At 36.7% G+C, this 21,959-nt stretch overlaps 1 protein-coding gene and 1 long non-coding RNA gene across 2 annotated transcripts in view; one reads left to right on the forward strand and one right to left on the reverse strand.

Annotated features, from left to right (window-relative positions):
- Positions 1-228: 228 nt before the first annotated feature.
- Positions 229-21,959, reverse strand: part of LOC143648529 (uncharacterized) — a 97,062-nt gene continuing 75,331 nt past the window's right edge. The window contains exon 3 of the long non-coding RNA XR_013158609.1: positions 229-311. This is a non-coding gene — a long non-coding RNA (uncharacterized LOC143648529). The remainder of the gene's footprint in view (positions 312-21,959) is intronic.
- RBM11 (RNA binding motif protein 11) lies at positions 6,160-17,610 on the forward strand. Its single transcript, XM_077117625.1, has 5 exons — positions 6,160-6,337; positions 9,627-9,789; positions 11,170-11,242; positions 14,740-14,836; positions 16,390-17,610. Exons 1-5 carry the CDS (start codon positions 6,242-6,244, stop codon positions 16,672-16,674), a joined length of 714 nt encoding a protein of 237 aa, XP_076973740.1. The 5' UTR covers positions 6,160-6,241; the 3' UTR covers positions 16,675-17,610.

Raw genomic sequence — 21,959 nt, forward strand, 5'->3', positions numbered from 1 at the left:
CCACCATATGCATTGCCATGAGACAGAAAAGCCAAAGGTTAGGGGTCACCAGCAGCCAGCCCCAAAATGCCACAGTCTTTGGAGAGAAAGCATCACATTGCCGACTTCTTGATTTCGGACTTAGTCCTTGATTTTTTGGACTTCCCAAAGCTATGAGTCAATAAATTTCCATTGTTTAGGCCAACCTATTGCATGGTATTTGTTTTAGCAGCCAGAAAAGCTCACTCGCATGGCTGTTTAGAGGTGGCCTCAGTTCCTAACTGCTTAGATCTTCTTACCACATGGCAGCTGGCATCACTCAAAGTGGTCATCTAAGAGAGAGAGAGAAAAGAAACCCTCAGTGACTTTTATGACCTAGTCTCCATAGTCACACACCATTCAACTGCCTTCTTCTATTTGTTAGAAGCAAGTCAGTAAGTTCAGCCTGCATTTAGGAGAGGGAATTGGGCTCCACCTTTTGGAGAAGTGTGGAACAGTTTGTGGACATATTTTAAAACCTCACTGGCATAAAAACACATCTAGCACATAAACCGAAGTAACTCTATGGCTCTAAATGTTTCCTGGTGTCTGAGTTTGCCAGGCTGCAACAACAAATATCACACAATGTGCTAACTTACAAACAAGTGTTTATTGTTTCAGAGTTTCTGAAGCTAGAAGTCCAGAATCAAGTCCAAAATCAAGGCCTGAGCAATATGCTTTTGCCAGGACTCTGTAGCACCCTACGCTGGCTTTCCGCAGTCCTGAGGGTCCCTTGGCTTCTAGCCCCGCCTCCCAACATGTAGCGCAAACACCCCCACCCCGAATTTCTGCACTCCTGGCTTTGCTGCCTTCCCGCTTCTGGGTCCTCCCTGTGGCCTTCACTGACTCCTATTTCTCTGTCTCTTCTCTTTAAAAGGCCGGTAGTGATGAGGATTGAGAGCCACCCTGATTCAGTTGGGCGACACGTTACGTAGAAATAGTATCTTCAAAGCGTCTTAGGTGCACACACCCACAAACTCCGATTAAGAGTAAGAAAATGTCTTTATTTGGGGTACATAACTCAGTTTACCAGACCTGTCCTGCTATCATAGGCTTGTCTAGAGGAGGGCAAGCACAATTCAATTCCCCTCTGACACTCACAAGACTCAGACACAACCACATTATTGCTTGTCACTGCCTGGGCCAGAAGCATGTTGGTGTCTTTTGGAAAGCATCGCTGATGGGCAGGTTTATTATTTGGAGGATGTGGAGGTGGGGTGGGGTGGGGGGTGAGTGAATTGGGCTCTGGATATCTTTAAGTTAAAGTTCTTGATACAAAATGTCTATTTGGGTTTGCTAAAGCGCCAGAAATGCAAAATACAGACATGGATGGGCTTTTATAAAGATACCTTGACTCTGAAGAAAGGCATCTGGGTTTTCTCTGTCACATGGGAAGGCACATGGTGATGCCTGCTGCCTTCTCTCCTGGATTGGTTTCAAAATTGCTCTCTCAGCTCCTGTGGGTCATTCTGGTGTCCCCTGGGACATTTTCTTTGTGCATCTCCAAATGAACTGTGTCTTGGTTTCATCTCTCAGCACCCTATGTCAGTTCTGTGCTCTCTCTATATTTTCTGCTTTTTATTCTCTTCACAGACCACTCCAGTAAAAGAGTCAAGACCCACTTTGAATGGGCAGGGTCACATCTCCAGAGAAATAGCCCAATCAAAAGTTTCCACCTAGCAATAGGTGTGCCTCAGGGGTGCACGGGTGGTTCAGTGGTAGAATGCTCGCCTTTCATGCAGGAGACCCAGGTTTGATTTCCGGACCATGCACCCCCCCCCCCAAAAAAAAAGTCTGCCTCCACAAGACTGTATGAAAAGAACATACTTTTCTGACTTCCTGGGTACATAACAGATTCAAACCAGCATAGTGTCACAGGAAAGTGAGACACAGAAGGCTGGCATTGTCATCTCCCCTACTCCGGATTTCATCCTGGACACAGGAAAAAGGAAGGCTTTCAAGCTCACAAATAGGATGGTCCCATATTAATCATCCAAAGTGATAGAATAGCAGTTTCAAATTACTAAATCCCAGGGAGAAAAATTTACAATTTACATATTTTTCCAGAAACTTCTGCCATATCAGCAACAACAAAAATAAATATTATCAAAATCTAAAATATGATACTTGGAACTGAAAATGATGAGTATTGCTGAGTGAAAAACCCACGATTACATGGCAAATAAAAGAACTGGATAGTTAGTGTATCTTCCAATGACACATATCTGGGTTCCACTCTCATTCTTTGCTTTTCCCTCCTCTTCCTGTTCTTCTTCTCCAGCCCCACCGACTTCCCTTATACCTCCTCTCGCACTTAAACTACTGAAACTTTATATACACAGGAATATTGAAGTCACACCAAGGTATGTTAATTACACAGAATCTAGGTGAATTTAGTTTAGCCTCCCCTCTTAACATTTACTAACATAATTTGAAACTTAATCTATTCTGCCTTTACTGCAGAATTCTAATTTATTAGGTGTAAGGAAAGAGTTTTTTCATCCTTTTCTAAGGTTCAGAGGCTACTCTTGCCATACTCCTCTTTGAATCTCCCAAGTGTCCAGCCACCAACAGAATCTAACTCCTGCTGTCCCCTCTCAGCTCAGCAATTGAATCATATCGACCATGAAGAATAAAATTGAGGGAAATTTTCTTCTGTTAGATTCTCACCCACATATGTCTCCTTGCCCACTACAACATACTATACATTTGCATTCCTCATCACAAATTCTTTTTATTTTTCCCCAAATAATATTCTACAGTCATACCTGAGTCATTCTTCTCTATTTCCTCACATTTAAGAACTCACTAAAAAGACAAATTCCACCTTCTAAATGTTTATTTTTCAAGTCTGGGCTTTACTCTTTGTGCTCTCTGTCACTGTCATTGTTTACAATCTCTTTTTTCCCTTGCCTTGACTATTTACAATATATACTTGCTAGCCTTGGACTCTATTTTTCTTATTCATCAGCCAAGCTATTAAAAAAAACTAATGAAAATCATACAACTTATAATAATCCTGTAAAAATAAGTCTTAACATGTCACCCTCTTGCTTAAAGCTCCTTAATGTACAACACAGTATGAAGTTGTAATATATATGCACTGTCTAAATTAGGTATAAAGGCATGCACTAGGGAAATGTAAATCAAAACTATAATGAGATATCATCTCACATCCAACAGAATGGCCATTATCAATAAAACAGAAAACAACAAGTTCTGGAGAGGATGTGGAGAAAGAGGCACACATATCCACTGTTGGTGGGGATGTCAAACGGTACAATGCTATAGAAGGCAGTTTGGTGGTTCCTCAAAAAGCTAAATATAGAATTGCCACATGACCCAGCAATACCATTTTAGGTATCTACTCAGAGGACATGAGGTCAAGGACACAAACGGACATTTGCACACCAATGTTTATAGCAGAATTATTTACAACTGCAAAGAGATGGAAACAGCCAAAATGCCCATCAACAGACGAGTAGCTAAATAAACTGTGGTATATACACACGCTGGAATATTATGCAGCTGCAAGACAGAATAAAGTTATGAAGTATGTAACAACATGGATGGACTTTAAGGACATTATGCTGAGTTAGATTAGCCAGAAACAAAAGGACAAATACTGTATGGTCTCACTGATATGAACTGACACTAGTGAATAAACTTGGAGAACTTCATTGGTAACAGAGACCATCAGGAGACAGAAATAGGGTAAGATATTGGGTAACTGGAGCTGAAGGGATACAGACTGTGCAACAGGACTGATTGTAAAAACTCAGAAATGGATAGCACAACACTACCTAACTGTAATACAATTATGTTGAAATGCTGAATGAAGCTGAATGTGAGAATGATAGCGGGAAGAGGGCTGGGGGCACAAATGAAATCAGAAAGAAAGATAGACGATAAAGACTGAGATGGTATAATCTAGGAATGCCTAGAGTGTATAATGATAGTGCCTAAATGTACAAATTTAAAAAACGTTTTTGCATGAGAAAGAACAAAGGAATGTTATTACTGCAGGGTGTTAAAAATAGATGGCAATTAATATTTTAAAATTTTAACTTAGTGTGAGACTAAAGCAAAAAATATTTGGTACAAAATTTATATTTTGACTAGTGCATTTCCTAATATAACTTATGTAGACAGCTTAATTGAACACCATAAGTACATGATCCCTTGAGTAGGGCATGAGATTTTGTAGGTTTGCCCAGAGTGATGCCCCATAAATCCCAGAGTGATTTGAACAGTGAATAAAAAAGTATTCACAAAGTCCCCTTCGGGGAATGGTGAGAAAGGGGGAAAATTCAACTTCCCCAAATTGAATTCTTGATATTCTCACAAGCAGTGGGGACAACCAAAGCAATAGGCTGAGCCCCAAATCTTGGGGTTTGTTCATATGAAACTTAACCCTACAAAGGATGGGTCAAGCCTACTTAAAATTAGGCCTAAGAGTCATCTCCAAGAGAACCTCTTTTGTTGCTCAGCTGTGACCTCTCCAGCCAACACAACAAGCAAACTCACTGTCCCCCCTACCTCCCCGTCTACATGGGACATGACTCCCAGGGGTGTGGACCTTCCTGGCAACATGGGACAAAAATCCTAGAATGAGCTGAGAGTCAGTATCAATGAATTGAGAAAACCTTCTGGACCAAAAGAGGGAAGCGTGAAATGAGACAAAATAAAGAGTCAATGGCTGAGAGATTCCAAACAGAGTTGAGTGGTTATCCTGGAAGTTATTCTTATACATTAAATAGATATTACCTTGTTATCTAAGAGGAAATGGAGAGGCTGGAGGGAACTGCCTGAAAATGTAGAGCTGTGTTCCAGTAGCCATGTTTCTTCGAGATAATTGTATAATGGTACAGCTTTCACAATGTGACTGCGTGATTCTGAAGACCTCGTGTCTGATGCTCCTATTATCTACCTTATCAACAGACGAGTAAAACATATGGAATAAAAATAAATAATAGGGGAACAAATGTTAAAATAAATTTATATTAAAGTGCTAGTGATCAATTAAAGGGAGGGGTAAGGGTTACGGTATGTATGAAATTTCTATTGTCTTTTTATTTCTTTTTCTGAATTAATGCAAATGTTCTAAGAAATGATCATGATGATGAATATGCAACTATATGATGATATTGTGAATTACTGATTATATATGTAGAACGGAATGATCATAAGTAAAGGATGTGTTTGCTTGTTATATTTTTTAATTTAAAAATTAATAAAAAAGAAAAAATAATAAAGGCATGCATTCACAATGGAGAATTAACAGAAAACAAGAAAGAGGGAAAGAGGGAAAGAAGAAAGAAGGAAAGAAAACGAAAGAAAGAAAAAAGGAAAAACGTAGCAGGTCGTAGCTGCTTATCACAGTACTGAGATTCTGATTAAGTTTTGTTCCTCCTTTCTTTAAATTCCTTTATACCTTTTAGAATTTTTTTCTAACCGTCAAATAAGAATCAACTCTTGACCCTGGTACACAGGATACAAAGCACAACCATTGGATTGGAAAACAAGCCCCCAGCCTCCATCCTGTTTCAGCCACAGAACTTGGTCTATGCTTTCCCATCTTTGGTTGTTTGGGCCATTCACTGAAGTTCAAATGCCTTTCAGAGTACACTCAAAATCTTTGGGGCCAAATTCTCTGACTTCCATAGGTGAAGCTTCCCAAGTATATAAACTTTAATTCTAGCACTTTCTTCTCTCTGCATGCCTGCATCCGTTCTTTCTTTCGGAATTTATTTTATATAGGATTTCATTTTTAAATTCTATCGAGCTACCTATTTATTATATGGACACAATCTTCCTGCATTAACTTGGCAGCCCCTGTAAGGGCAGTTACTATGTCTTAAACTATTTCAATAGTAGTATTATTTAATATGTTGTTTGAATAAATCTAAAATTAATTAATTGCTTCAGTGGAGGACACCCCACCAGAGAGGTGGCAAAGCTTCTTGAGGGCTCATCTTTCTGGCAGCCCCCCTACTTTCTTTCCCAAGACCCACCCTGTCTAGGGGCGGGGATGTGGGCGGGGCCTCGGGTCGCCAGAGGGCGGGGCCTCCGGCTCCAGGGGGCGGAGCCCCGCAGCCTCCCTCCGCTCCGGCGCGCGCGCTGCCGTCGTCGGCCCCGCCCTCCTCTCCCTCTCGAGGCCTCAGAGCTGGGAGTGGGATCCGGGACTCGGTGCCTCCTGCATCCTCGGCCTGAGGCCGGAGGGATGTTCCCTGCTCAGGAGGAGGCCGACAGGACGGTGTTTGTGGGGAATTTAGAGGCCCGAGTACGGGAAGAAATTCTTTTCGAGCTGTTCCTTCAGGTACGGTCCGCGGGGACTGGGCGGCGGGGGGCGGGGCGCGTTGTGCGGGAAGCGCAGCGCAGAGGCGGGGCACCCCAAGACCACCCTGAGCCCGGCCCCAACCTGGGACCTGGTGTTCATTTGTTTTCTCTCTGGCGCACCTGTCTCCAGGTGAGAGGCTGAGAAGTGTCGTGCCGGAGCGTGTACCCCCCTCCATCCCCACTTTAGAGTCCCGGGGGTGGGCAGTGATAGGGCTCTCCACCCCCAAAAAAACCCTCAGCCCCCGGCCCTGAGTTAGGGCTTCGCGGAGGCCGCCGGGGCCTCGGGTCCCCGCAGAACACAAAACAGCCCTGTCACCGTCTGCCTTCAGGTAATAAGCACCTGCGTGCCCTGCGTCCCGCGAAGTGGAATAGCTTTTCCATTGTTTCACTCTGCGTTACTGATTCCTCCAAGCCCTTTCAGAGGCAAACTTTGTTGCAGTTTGATAGATAAGATCTGAGATGATTTGGGCAGCCAGCATACGATGACTGTGACCGATTGATTCGCAGCCTGTCCCGTTGATTTTATTACCGAGGAGACCTCCGGAAAACTTTCTGAGACCCTCGCCGGTTCTAGCCTCCGGATGAAACCGCCTGTCTCCTATCTCACCTATTGTGTACACCTGGGTATGGCTGGCTAAAGCGCTGTCCTCATAGTGCCATCCACATGAAACTGTTTAATGATTTAGAATTATACATGGCACACACGAAGCAGGGAGCTGGGCATAGAAACTTAGAAAGCCAGGGCTTGGCTTTTCTGAAAGGGGAAACAAAATAAATTACAATGTTTAGGGTAATCTACAAAAGAAAGGGGTCTATGGTATTGCAGAGTGGTTTTGAGTGTGAACTCGGAGGCCAGCTATGTTTCTTTGGGCAAATAAATGAGTATCTCAGTTTTCTCAGATATCAGAGAGTAAAGTTATCTAGTGATGTGGTTGTGAAGATTAAATGGGCGAATCCATGTAATTCTACTGATACTAATACCACTAATACGAACATCAGGAGAAATCAAATAAGAGTGGCTGCCCTCTATCAGAATTAAGAGGCAGCTCCAAATAAGATAAGAGCAGAGCTAAACTTCCAGGACTGAGCATGCGTTTACCAGGGAAAAAAAGGAATTCTTTATTTGGTTTTGAAAGGCCTTACCTTTGTCTCTTAACTTAAGTAAAGCAACCCCCTGTTAGTTATAAACACACAAAATTTGGTAGATTATTGAGTACTGTAATTTTAAAATTCTGTCCAGGAACAGTTTATTTTCCTGTACAGAATATTTTTTTATCATTTGAAAAATATTGTTGATTTTGAGACTTTTATGTGTTCTAATTTTTCATTGTTTTAATAGTGTCCTTCTTTTTCAGCTCTAGTTAATACTTGTCCTTTCCTATAATTATTTTTTCACTCATACTATTTGAAACTTTACCTTTAAATTTAAAAAACAGCAACAGTTGAAAAACACATATACTTCTTTTCCTCCAAAAAGTTTATTTCATTCTGAGCCTCCAAAAGAAAAAAAACAGATGGTGATGGGGAGGGTAGGATAAGGCAAGTGATGGTTCCTATGCACATATACTTATTTTTTAGACTTTCTTTTTCCACTTAAACAGAATATAAATCTCTCTTCATAGGTCAGATAACCAGGCATATGTTTTTACTTTTGCCAAGGTACCACTACAATCTGTAAGGATTTGCTGAAATGAGTATCTTTTAATAGGGCCTCAACCAAGCAAAACCTACCAAAACTTGGCAGCCACATTGCTGTTTATGTGTTTCATTCTTGTTTAATAAGATTGTAAGATGATATGATTTTTGCAATAAGATCCAGTCTTGGATTTTATCCATAAAAGTGCATTGGCATATGTCAATTTAGTTATGTCAAAAATCAAATTATTTAAGTATGTTCTCTTCCTCTATGATTCAATATTTTTAATATTGGTAGTAAAAAAAAATACCAATTGGTATTACTTCATTTGCTGTATGCTTATTCTTTTACTAGTTTCTTTTATGTTTCTGATTCTCTTGGAAGTGAGAGAATCAGGCTTTAATATATTTGTACCTTTCACTGAGATAAGAAATACCACAGGAGAGATTTGAGAGAGGAAAGATAAGGAATTCAAGCTTAAATATGTTGAGTGTGAAGTACACTCACAAGGAGGTAGGTAGACAGCTTTGTTCTCATGAAAGAGACTCGAGTGGGAAAAAAATAGATTTGTTGATGAAGTAGTAATTAAACCAGAAGGGAAGAGGAGCTAGACCCTAGGAGAACACGAACAATGAAAAATGACTGACCCCTAGTGTACAGTAAATAACACTTTTCTTTAGATTAAAAGTGATTTGTTGTGTATTTATCCAGCTTAAGGGAAAAATAATTAAGCATTAAAGTACAGTTTAAAAGAATGAAGTACAATTTAAAAGAAGGAACGAGTCACCATTAAATCGCAGCTGTTTTTAAGGCTTTGTGAGTGCCATGCCTTCCTCTGATCTTTTTCACTGTTTGGAGGAAATGTTTTCTTAGTTGTAAATGACACTTTTCCATAATTTTGTGCTCTGCTTTTTAAATTCTTTATTACTTGTTAAAGGTTTGTCCAGCAATACAATCTGAATATTTATAATTTTATGGTATTTAATTCCATTTTACTTATTTATTTAATTCCATTTTGTTAGTCCACGGAATAATATTCTCCTGTTGTTAGATCTGGAGTCTTTCAAATTTTTCACTCTTATAAATAATGCAACTACTTAAAACTTGAAATCTATTAAAATACTTTTTCCCTTGGGAATAATTTCCCAAACCAGATCAAAAGACATGATAGAATTAGTTGTTTTTGTAAGTATCTTTAACCTTCTTGACAGAAAAAATTAGACTAAGTTATAATGTTGCCAGCTTTTTTGCTGCTAGCTCAACTAACATTGGGTTTGAATTTTCAATATTTTTTGAAATATAAACTCTTAATACATATGAAGACAAAGTAGTACTTTAGTCTTAGATTTAAATGCTCTGTAGATTGTTTTGGTGAGCCTAAAAGAGTAACACGTGTATCCCTTTAAGATTTGGAACTCTTACCTAGTATTTCTTGGTCTTAATACTGTGTATGTTTCTTTAAAGAGCTGGAAAACAACAAGAAAATGTGATGCTTATTGTTAAGAAATACTTTATTAGTAGAGCTATAACATGCCATTGCAAACAGATTTTTTTAGTCTGAAGTTGAATTTACTTATCTGAGTGAAAAAAAATCTGTGGATTTATGAGAAAATAATTTTTAAGTTTCTTATAGGCTGGACCTTTAACCAAAGTGACGATATGCAGAGACAGAGAAGGAAAGCCTAAGTCTTTCGGATTTGTCTGCTTTAAACACCCAGAATCAGTATCTTATGCCATAGCTCTGCTGAATGGAATTCGTTTATATGGAAGACCAATTAATGTACAGTATCGATTTGGTAGGTTCTGCCACTGATGAATCTTCATTGTGACACAAAACTCAGAAAGTGTTTTATTATACTTGTTTTTCTTAAAGGTGTAAGTATTTTATTTTCTATATAGTGTAAGACCAAAACAAAAGTTCCTGTGATCTCTTAAATTTTCTCAGTACAGATGTCTAATTCATAATGTTGTATAATTGATGAGCATGTCAATTCCATTGCCAACCCAATGGCATCTTTTCTATATTAAAATGTTAACTTTTCTATTTTAGTACCACTGAGAAAGTAACTTTGATGGTTGATAATTGACTCTTATAAATAGTACAAATATAAATGAGCTGGGAACAGTACAACTCTAGCTTTTATATAGTAAAGCTATTTCTTCTCCTGACATTACACATTTTGTTACTGTCACTGTTTGATATCAAATATCTACTATTTGGAAGATATGGTAGGTGCATTAGTCCTTCTTCTGGGGAAACCAGTACATGCATATTGTCCTGGGTCTAAGCTCCTACAGAGGCACCAGAGACAGAACCAGAGTCATCTTCCTAGTGGTTAGTGGTCAAGGAAAGCTTCCTAGTGTGAGTGGCCTCAAATTGCCTTCTCCCTGCATGCCAAGAGCTTATCGTCTATGATTTGATGTGTGCTGCCAGGAGACTTTATACTATTTTGCTGGTCCTTTCACATTTTGAGGGCCTGACAGAGGCCATCTGGTTTTCCATGCAGTACTTATATCGCCCCCAAATGTTTTCAGACTTATTGATGTATTTATTTGTTATTGTTGTTTCTTATTCTTCTTGCTATACTAAAAACAAATAAAGAGAAGAGCAAAACAGTACCTTGTTGCAAAGGGAAAAATATTCTCTGTTTGGTTCTTCTTTTTTTTCTTCCTTTTTCAATGTCTTTGCAAAGAAAATTGGCTGCATCATGCTCTCAAGTACTGTCCAGTTAACTCGTACAGGCTTACAGAACAGGCCAGGATATAATCTATCTTCCATCTTCCTAGCCTCCCTAGTACAGCATCCTGTGTAAGTTTGAATTGGCTTCTGTCAATTAAGTGTAGAGAACTCATGTCTTCTACACTTGAGGGAAATAACACTGATCATTTGCTATTTTTAGTTTAGATGTATGTAGAACAAAAAAAGTCTTGTATCTTATATAGCCCCATGTCAGTATCATTCTGTATTGCCATTGCTTTGGATAAAACTTGAATATAATTCATTCATTTATAGGACTGTAACTAAGCTTTAAATATCTGTAAAATATCTAATATGAATATGGCATTTTATAGCAGTACCATGCCTTTATATATATATATATACATTTTTTATGGCTTAATTTTGAAGCTCCGAAAAAAATTGTACCATGTTATAACCTATTATTAAATTTATTTAGGGAGTTCTCATTCTTCTGAACCAACTAACCAAAGTTTTGAGAACTGTGTTAAGACAAATTCGCACAGCTACAGGTAATTAAAAATACATTTTCATAGAGGTAAAGTAAATAAACATATTATTGTGCCAGGAAGAGTTTTGATATATTCTGGACAATTGTAAAGCCTTACTGTTTAGATGTAGGATATAATGAAGTAATTCATTTTTTGCTGAAACTTTATTTGAAGCTTGGTCTTATTTTCAGAAATAGATGGTAGAGTTCTTTATAGTGTTCTTAGTATTATACTATTCTTTATGTTTTACTGTTTAATTTTTATAGCTGGTAAATAACTTAAGCATCCAAGTTCTCATTGAAATAGATCATAAGGATATCATTATCCATATTTTACATTTGAAGAACTAGAGATGCAAAAGTTAACCAATGCCCAGTATCACAAAGATAATAATTGAGAATGCTAGGTTTGAAATTAAGGTTCTAACATCAAGACATTCGGTTCTTTTTTACTGTTTCTGTGAACTACTATGTGTTAATTTTCCAAATATTCTACATTTAGTGAAGGCTGATATCTTGATACAATGGTAGCCTGCAAATGTACTAGCAGGCAGGTTGTCCCAGAGGTCATGAGCAAGAAAGGTTCACAGACCAAATTACAATATCTGTTTCACACCATTTATTAAATCAGTTTAAAGCATAGAGTGAAAAGCTAGAAGAAAGAGATTAAATAAGTGAGCACATTGAGGATAGTGTGCAAGTGGACAAAAACACCACCCTACCTGCGTCCTGGTTATGCTGGTATTTATATGTCCTGTCTTTCTCTGCTGCATCAGACTTCCTCACTGGTCGTGTGGTTATGGGGACCAGAGTTGAGGTTTGAGCAAAGGGGTCCTACAGATGAAAAGTTCCTAGGGCTAGTGTCATTCACTTGCTGTCTCAAAAAGACATCAGGGCAAATACACCTGACCACACAAGTAGCTCACCAGTTAGCCTGGTAGACAGCCATAGTCTTTATCTGAGTTTCTTAGCCATAGCAAAGACAAAAGAAGTGTAACTGTCAACCCAGAGAAGTTGTGATCATGACTTCCTCTCTTCTACCCCTTTCTGTCTATATGTAACAGTTTATTTGCTCCATCGTATTTTTTATTTATTCCACATACCTATGGCATATCTTACCGCGTACTAACTTATTTAGTATCTATATTTAACACGTTATGAATTTTCCCTTGTCTCACATATTACTTGCTTACCCTGACACTGTTTCATCTGTATCTCAAACTGTTAGCTTACTTACAGTCTACATTTAGCATTTCTTATGAATTTCATCTGTCCTGTTTGTCTTTCATCTTCATAGTAGAACTAAATATTCTCAAGTAAACCAACAGTACTGCTGAACCTCTTATTTCTGTTAACGATATCAGGCCTCCAAGGCTTAAGAGAGTGGTTTCTTGTGACTGGCAAATGTCCAGGCTTATCATACCCCAATAAAACAAATGTTTGCTCCATGTCTTCATTCATCCCAGCATTTCCCCATCAGTGAAATCAGGAGAAGAAAGTAAGTACTGAAATCAGATTGTCTGGTTTTGAATCTTGCCTCTGTCACTTTACTGTGTCACCCTGGACAATTTATTTCACCTCTCTGTGCCCCATTTCTCTCTGAAATGAGGATAATAATTCAAAAGGTTGTTATAATAAATTAATAATTTTATAATAAATGTAAGGTGTTTAAAGTACTGAGGCCATAGAAACTATTCAACTGGTGTTAAAAAAAGAAAGCGAGATTACTTCCTTGATAGGGGAAGCAACATATAGATTTGTGAATCAAGCCTTATATACGTTTGAGAGTTTCCCCTCTTCTAGTACCAAGGGGAAGATAGCTCTTTATTATTTTTTTTCCTCAGAAGTTATAAAGGAACAAGATTGCTTCATTTGGGTAGAGGGGGAAAGACTAGAAGGAAGATGGCAGTGAAATTCCTGTATTCTCAACTTATTTTGATATGCTGTGTCCAAGTCATCAGTAATTCTAGAGAAGATCAGAATTATGTGTATATTCCATAATATGACACTTCACTGGTAACAGCTTATTCTTCCAGCATTTGTTATATTTTAAAGGACGTATGAGAATAGGTTAATTATCATGTTCTAGAAGTGATATGCAGAGAAAAATGGTGCCTTGTGATATCCTAGTCTTTCACTGGTTTTCCTTAGAAATGTTTTGTGCTTTTTATTTCCTCTTACGCCACTTGTTTTTAATGACTATTTCCCAATTTACATGTGATTCCTTTATGCAGATAACTGTATATTCCCTGAGAGTCATATAGGAAAGATGCTAGTTTTAGAGAATCTGCAGTTATTTTAATAACTGTGCTGATTTCCATCATCTCTGATGCTGAGATTTTATCTGTCCTGCACCATAACCTTGTTCCCATTCGTACTTTGTTTTCTTTATCGTCCCCTCATTTTCCACATGTACATGTTCTAGTCCCTCGGAACCCTGTTTCCTGCTCAGGCTATTAGATTTTTGTCCTTCTCTCACTGAAAACACCTTTCATCCTTCACATTTTTACTCTGCATGCACTTCTCAACCCCTTCCCATCGGTTTTATGGAAGCTGCTCATTTGAAGATAATCAGGAACTTTCTGATCCACAATGCTCCTTGTAAAGAAATGACACCTCTCTCATTCTTTCCTTAATGGAATTCACTCTTCTACTGGCTTCTGTGAGTCTGTCACCACTTAGAAGTGGGTCTCTACCTATCTGCTGACTGCTTCCTGTCATCCCCCTTCCCTCATCGTTACCTCTTCTGGCCTCTGCACATTTCACCCTTCCCCTCAGAGTACTTTCTCTCCAAATAGTAGTTTGGAGAGAACAAACTACTACTAAATAGTAGTAATGCTATTTAAATTGGGGTTAACTATATAGAACATATTTTGTTGAAGACTAGCAATAGAACATTGGAACGTTGGAATTTATTGAACATCTCCATAGAAACAAACAGTACATTTATAAAAGAAACTTTGGGACACCACAGTTTTTAAACTGGGGGTTTTCTTTCTATTAATTAATGAGCAGAAGAAATCAGCATGCCTTCATGTTATCATCAGCAGTCAACTTAGATCATAATTTTCATAGTTAAATTGTAAAGATACCTTCAAAAATGAACTGAGGACAATTTCTACCTTTTTTCACCTTTTATACCTGTTAAGAGTAGAATGGTAAATTGTTCCCTTGGTGATTATTGATTTGCTTTGCTCTGCTAACACATAAATATTCTTTGTCTTTAATGCAATTATCATTGTTTAAAATTTTTCTATTAGAAAGTCAAATGGGACTCTAAATATGAGATTTCAATGTTTAGTACTTCATAAGATTGTAGCTACTGCCATATCACTGCATTATCAATATAATAACTGATTATTTGTGTGTGCTTGAGATTATGAGTTAATCATAATTCTAACAGAGAATCTTTACATTTTGTTTTTTTAAATCATGAAGAGCTATTTTTTTTAAGGGCGTAAGCACATTTGTACATAGGACTTCTAATATTTTATTGCTTTTTCATTTATCTCCCCAAAGGAATGAAGAAGTTGTGGGCAGATCTTCATTTTCTACACAGTTCTTGCCAATTAATAATGCTGCTTTGCCTCAAGAATACTTTTTCTTTCAGAAGATGGTAAGTTCGATGACCATTTGTTTCAGTATAAATATGCCTATAATGCCTAATACGAAAAGCATGAAAACAATGTGGAACATTTGGTGCTCAAATCTAACCCTGAGATGAAGGCAGAAGCTGCCCTGAGCACCATCCCCAACGGTATTCTACTCTGAGTCACCTTAGATCCCATACGTGGCGCCTCAACCAACAGCCAGCGTGTCCCCAGCAGAGAGGCAGACAGTGGAGATGATGCCTTAGACACTGTAGTCCAAGTGAAGTTTGATTTGAGAATTCTCACTTAAATTGTTATTTTAAAAGAGATTTTTAGAATTGAATAATTTCATTTAGTGAAGCATTTTGATATAATCATCAGTCAAAAATACACTGCTCTTGGACATGGCTTTTTTTCAATAAGAATTTGTTTTTAAATAAATGCAAACCCATATGAAAGTTTTCATTTGGTGGAGTAAACTACATTAATTCCAAAGACTATCCAAAATATGGTGCTGGCCTAGAAGTCTTACTTATGGTCTTTACCATTAAAGGGGATAGTAATTAACAAGGGATAATAATTAACAGGGATATTAATTTAGAAAGTCCAAAATTATATAGTTTCTGAGTGAGGGGTTTAGGCACAAGTCTTCTAATTCACGGGATATTCTATTTCCAAATATCTATTTTCTCTTTGTAAGCATCAAGAAAATTTCCTGTAAAAATGATACTTTAACTCTTAGGAAAAATTTTTGTAAATGGTTGTTTTTCAAAGATGAAGTCAAACCAAAACAAAATGAAATTTTTGAAAGCCCATGTTATTTCTGTTAAACTGTTTTGAATAGTTAGAAATTTGGGTCAAACACTAGTTCAAAAACAAGGAAGTCTCTCTCTATCTTATTGATTGATAACCATGTTGTGTAATACAGTAACCATTAGTAGTGAATGTGACTAAGAAACTGAATCTTCATTAACTTTAATTAAACTTAAAAATTGATACTAGGTTCAATCGGAAAACTTTTAAGTATAATTGAAACAACTTTGGTATGTGAATACTTTTTCAATTGTGAATTTTTTGCACTCTGAATTCAGATAAAACATTTTAAATGAAAATTTAGCATCTGAATTGAGACATGCTCTGAAGCATAAAAAGATTTCAAGGACTTAGTGCCAAAAAAGGAATGTAAAATATCTCATTAATGTTTTTATTGATTACATGTTAAATATCTTGGCTATATTAGGATAAATAAAATGTATTCTTTAATGGAACCTCTTTCTTTTTGCTTTTATTAGTGTGGCTACTAGGAGATTAAAAATTACACATGTGGCTTGCATTATATTTCTATCAGATACCATCAAACTGTATTGTAGTAAGCTACATGCTACATTAAATGTTTATGTTAGCCATTTAAGGAAGCAACCACATTCCTACTACAGAAAAGTCACTATCCTTTTCATACCAAAACATGGTTTGATTTACTTATAGTTATTTGTATAATGCAAGTAAGCTGTTAACGTTATATATTTTTTCCGTTAACTTCTGGGACTTGTTTTGATAGCTGTATGTCTTTTTTTCACAGCAATGGCATGCCTATAATCCAATGTGGCAGCTTCCTTACTATGAGATGACAGCACCACATCCTAATAACCCATCTCTGTCTTCATTAAATCATGTTCCAGAGCTAGAGGCTGGACCTAGCTCTTATGAGTGGACTCACCAACAACCAAGTGATTCTGACCTTTATCAGAAGAATAAGCAAAAGAGGCAAAAACAAGCCAGTGATAGTGACAGTAGCACAGAAAACAATAGAGAAAATGAATATAGCCAAAAGTGTAAGAAGTGTAAGAAGAAGAAAAGATATTAGTATTAGGTTCAACTGAAAGATTTGTCTACACTGGTCTTAATTCTCTTAAAAGAAAAAGCCTGTGTTCTACCAAATCACTGACTTTATGGCTGCCATTTTTTGAAATATATAGTAGTATGACTTATCTGTGGTATTCAGTTTTGGTCTTAAATGACAAAAACTTACAAGTGATACAGTGTACTACTTTTTCTATTTGTTATCGTATTCTTGACCCATTGATAACAGGAAACACGCTTTGAGTTGTTTTTATTTTAGTACTCATGGTAAAATTGCACTAAACTATAAATCAAAAGTTATTCATTGAACACTTCGAAATAAAGAGCTGTGCTCTCCTAGGCTGTCTTCCTAACCTCCACTGTAAATAGACTGGGGTTAGAAATGGCACTGTGGATTTTCTGAAAGAAACTACTGCATTTATTGAAGAGTTGCTTGTTGATCCTCATCAAGACCAAATATGCAGGTTTTAGTTTCCTATGTTAATATTTTATATAACTCTTTAGGTGTGTGTCTAAATATATTGTTTCTGAGCCTCACTCACCTATGAATTTATTTCATGAAGCAAGGACATATAAAAGTGATACCAAAGGAAAGATGATTATCACAGGACTAGCCTTTTAATCTTTTCTACGTGATATGATTCTATATAAATAGGAATAGTGGCCTCTTTAATTATCATAGTTTACTTGAATTTAATAAAAATTAGTTGGCTATATTGGCATTTATTACCCACCTCTTTGGAGTTCAGAGAATATATTTAACATATTTAAATCTATCTTGATAATTTCATAAACAAGTAAAATTATATTTTATTAATGTATGCTATTTAATATTTATTTTTTTTGTCCATATCAAGTTTCCTATTTGTGTTCCATTTATATTAGAAGGTAGCGTACATGTAAAATGCATGGTTTATTTGGACATATTTATTCATTTTATAATTCTTCATAAAATGAAAATATTTAGTAAAACTAATTGAAAAAATCATGTGACTTGATTGAGCATTAAGTACTTTTCCTAGTTCAAAAGGAAAAGCCATGCTTGGATAGTTCTTTTACATGTTGCATTGCACTTTTCAGATCTATTTATTTAAAATAGTAGTTAAATATTTGTTTTCCACAAAATGAGAGACTGAATTTAACTTTTGGTTATATATTCAAAAATGTATGGAGTTTTAAATGTAAATATTAGTCTATTTCCATCTGATCAACATGAAAAGTTCAATTCTGCATGATGTGATTTGATCTAAACCTTCATATTCCTGAATATTCAAACTGGAAAAGATGAGACTTTTTTTTTTTAATTCACATGGGTTTTTTTTATTCCTAACTTAGAATCATGGTAAAGGGGAAACATGTTTTTGTGTAAATAAAAAATAGTAATACATTAACTTTATTTCAGCCATTTCTTCACTTTTTCTACAATTTATCTTAGCCCTAAATTATTTCATTGTGATTGTTGTTATAGGAAATATGTAAGAAATGTCTTTTAGCAATTAAAAATGACATCGTTGTACGAAAAATAATCATGACATAGTAACCAAAAGCATAAGATTTCAAGGGATTATTGAAACTCCTTTCATCACAGGCAGGAATTCCTTTTATAGCAATTTTAACAAGTCAACTTACTTGAATTAACTGAAAGGCTAAGAAAATCAGCTATACCATAGAACCTTTCATTGTTAGAAAATATAATGCTTCCTTTAAAGTGTTAATATACTTTATAATGCTAAATAATTTTAAGTTATCCTTTCCCCACATATTTGAGTAAAAGTTATTTAAATTATTTGCTTTTGTTTTTTTTTTTCTTTTCTATTTTAAGATCCCATGCACAAAATCTATTCCTGAGTATTTACACATATAACTTCAAAGGTCAGAAGAAGCTTGGATTTTTTGAGAACAAAATCAGGCATATTGTATATTCTCATAGTCTCTATTTTTTAAAAAATGAGTTTTTGTAATGCATCAGGCAGTGGCAAAACAACAAAATTACTGAGAATCATAGGTGGTCAGAAAAGATTCGAGTGCAAAATATGTCCTTGAAATCTTTACTGAAATGACCTCCACTGAGCTATAGTTTCTAATATGTAGCTGTTTAGACAAGGATATCACCTTTGAAATCTCAGCATTAAATGTAATTATTATAAGATCAATAATAATGGATTTATTATCACATGGTTATTATAAAATTCTGATGTAATGATCTTTTTGGTTACCTGCTTAGAGTTTACGGAAAGTTGAGACTTATTACACTTTCTTAAGCATTGTCTAGATGCAGATATGTTGTACACAGACAATAGTCAAATTGTTCTCTTGTATATTTATATATTAATAAACTGATGGGTGATTAGAAAATGAGATTTCTCTCTCGTGCCAATTGTTCATCCCTATCTCCATTTAAATATATTCAAGGACTGGGCATATTCTCCATCGGTTTGATATGGCTAAAGGTAAATGTGGTTTCAATGACTACTCCTGGATGATGGCCTGGGTGTTTTCTTCTACCTTTTCTGTCTCTAGGAAGGCTGGCATAGTAGGGTTAGCTCCTAGAACATCAACCTAAAGGAACCAAAGGAACATCAACTGCATCTGCTCTTGACTGTGCCAAAGCTCAGGCTCTTTAAAGTTTCCACATTCAACCTCTATTTTTGTCCATCCTAGCAAAGCTAGTTACAGCAGTTAAAAGTCTCTCGTTATTTTATTCACCTATAAGAAAAGGGAATTCATTGCCTGTGTTTGATTTTTTTAGGAAAATGCGCACTAAAGTGCAAATCTCTGTAGAAATTATATTTTGCTGCAAAACAGTAGTATCTGTTTCTACCTAGGTCTAGGGAGGTTCAGGGAGCACAGACTCTACAGTTTGACCTAAATGAGATTTGCTGAGGTGGTTTGGTAATACAACTATTCTGTCTGATCAGCATGAGTCAAAAACTCCTCAGTTGTAGGCTAAATTTCATCCCGAGATTCATGCCCAACTTGCGAAAAATTACCTCATCTGCATGTAACAACTGCCTTAGCAAGTGTGGACAATTGATCTTTTATCTGATTCTGGGTAAAACTTCCTTTTAAGTTCCCAATACTGTCTTGTTATATCATCAGCCATTTATATAGAGGTTAAGAAACCTGCGTGCATATTTGCACTGTAATTAGGTAACAACCAGCATGTAAGGATGCAAACAAATGTATTTCCTGTGTTATAAATTCTGGAGAGGGTTGACCCCAGCAAGCCTGAATAGTATCTACTGTAAGAAATCTAGATCTAACAGTGATTGACTCAACTATTTTACCTTGCTTGGGGACCTTAATAAATCAAAGCATTCTTTAATTAGGTAGTGTTGATCATGCCAACACTTTGTTGTCTTTGCTTTTCTTTCCATAGGAGGAAAGTGGTAATATCCTGGATAGGAAAATAACTCTCACCTCACCCACATACCTTCAAGCTGACAGTTTCTTTCTTGATTTAAAAATCCAACTGGCTCTTTCCCTGGCTGCGGCGACCAGCAACCCTCCCTGCGTTCGGACCGAGGGCCGGCTCAAGCCGCTTCGGCTAGCGAACCCCCAGGACGGCGAGAGTTTTCCAAAGTTTAAGGTCCCACAGCACCTTTTACTGGTGGGACCCGCAGACAAACGGGTGCCACGAGCGCCACCTACTGGGCAGGATAAGAAAAACAGAACCCAGAGATTTCACAGAAAAATATTACAACCTTGCTGGGTCCAACACCAAGAGAAATCTGAATAAATGCCCAGACGCCAGCAGCAGAAGATAACTGTCCACGCTCAAAAGATTGAGAATATGGCTCAGTCAAGGGAACAAACCAATAGCTCAAATGAGACACAAGAGCTGAGACAACTAATGCTGAATATGCGAACAGAAATGGAAAACCTCTTCAAAAATGAAATCGATAAATTGAGGGAGGACATGAAGAGGACATGGGCTGAACATAAAGAAGAAATAGAAAAACTGAAAAAACAAATCGCAGAACTTATGGAAGTGAAGGATAAAGTAGCAAACATAGAAAAAATAATGGATAGCTACAATGATAGATTTAAAGAGACAGAAGATAGAATTAGTGATTTGGAGGATGGAACATCTGAATTCCAAAAAGAAACAGAAACTATAGGGAAAAGAATGGAAATATTTGAACAGGGTATCAGGGAACTCAAGGACAATATGAACCGCACAAATATACGTGTTGTGGGTGTCCCAGAAGGAGAAGAGAAGGGAAAAGGAGGAGAAAAACTAATGGAAGAAATTATCACTGAAAATTTCCCAACTCTTATGAAAGACCTAAAATTACAGATCCAAGAAGTGCAGCGCACCCCAAAGAGATTAGACCCAAATAGGCGTTCTCCAAGACACTTACTAGTTAGAATGTCAGAGGTCAAAGAGAAAGAGAAGATCTTGAAAGCAGCAAGAGAAAAACAATCCATTACATACAAGGGAAACCCAATAAGACTTTGTGTAGATTTCTCAGCAGAAACCATGGAAGCTAGAAGACAGTGGGATGATATATTTAAAATACTAAAAGAGAAAAACTGCCAACCAAGACTCCTATATCCAGCAAAATTATCCTTCAAAAATGAGGGAGAAATTAAAACCTTCTCAGACAAAAAGTCACTGAAAGAATTTGTGACCAAGAGACCAGCTCTGCAAGAAATACTAAAGGGAGCACTAGAGTCAGATACAAAAAGACAGAAGAGAGAGATATGGAAAAGAGTGTAGAAAGAAGGAAAATCAGATATGATGTATATAATACAAAAGGCAAAATGTTAGAGGAAAATATTATCCAAACAGTAATAACACTGAATGTCAATGGACTGAATTCCCCAATCAAAAGACATAGATTGGCAGAATGGATTAAAAAACAGGATCCTTCTATATGCTGTCTACAGGAAACACATCTTAGACCCAAAGATAAACATAGGTTGAAAGTGAAAGGTTGGGAAAAGATATTTCATGCAAATAACAACCAGAAAAGAGCAGGAGTGGCTATACTAATATCCAACAAATTAGACTTCAAATGTAAAACAGTTAAAAGAGACAAAGAAGGACACTATATACTAATAAAAGGAACAATTAAACAAGAAGACATAACAATCATAAATATTTACGCACCGAATCAGAATGCCCCAAAATACGTGAGGAATATACTGCAAACACTGAAAAGGGAAATAGACTCATATACCATAATAGTTGGAGACTTCAACTCACCACTCTCATCAAGGGACAGAACATCTAGACAGAGGATCAACAAAGAAATAGAGAATCTGAATATTACTATAAATGAA

Source organism: Tamandua tetradactyla, chromosome 10, assembly GCF_023851605.1.
Source record: "Tamandua tetradactyla isolate mTamTet1 chromosome 10, mTamTet1.pri, whole genome shotgun sequence".
NCBI lineage: Eukaryota > Metazoa > Chordata > Mammalia > Pilosa > Myrmecophagidae > Tamandua > Tamandua tetradactyla.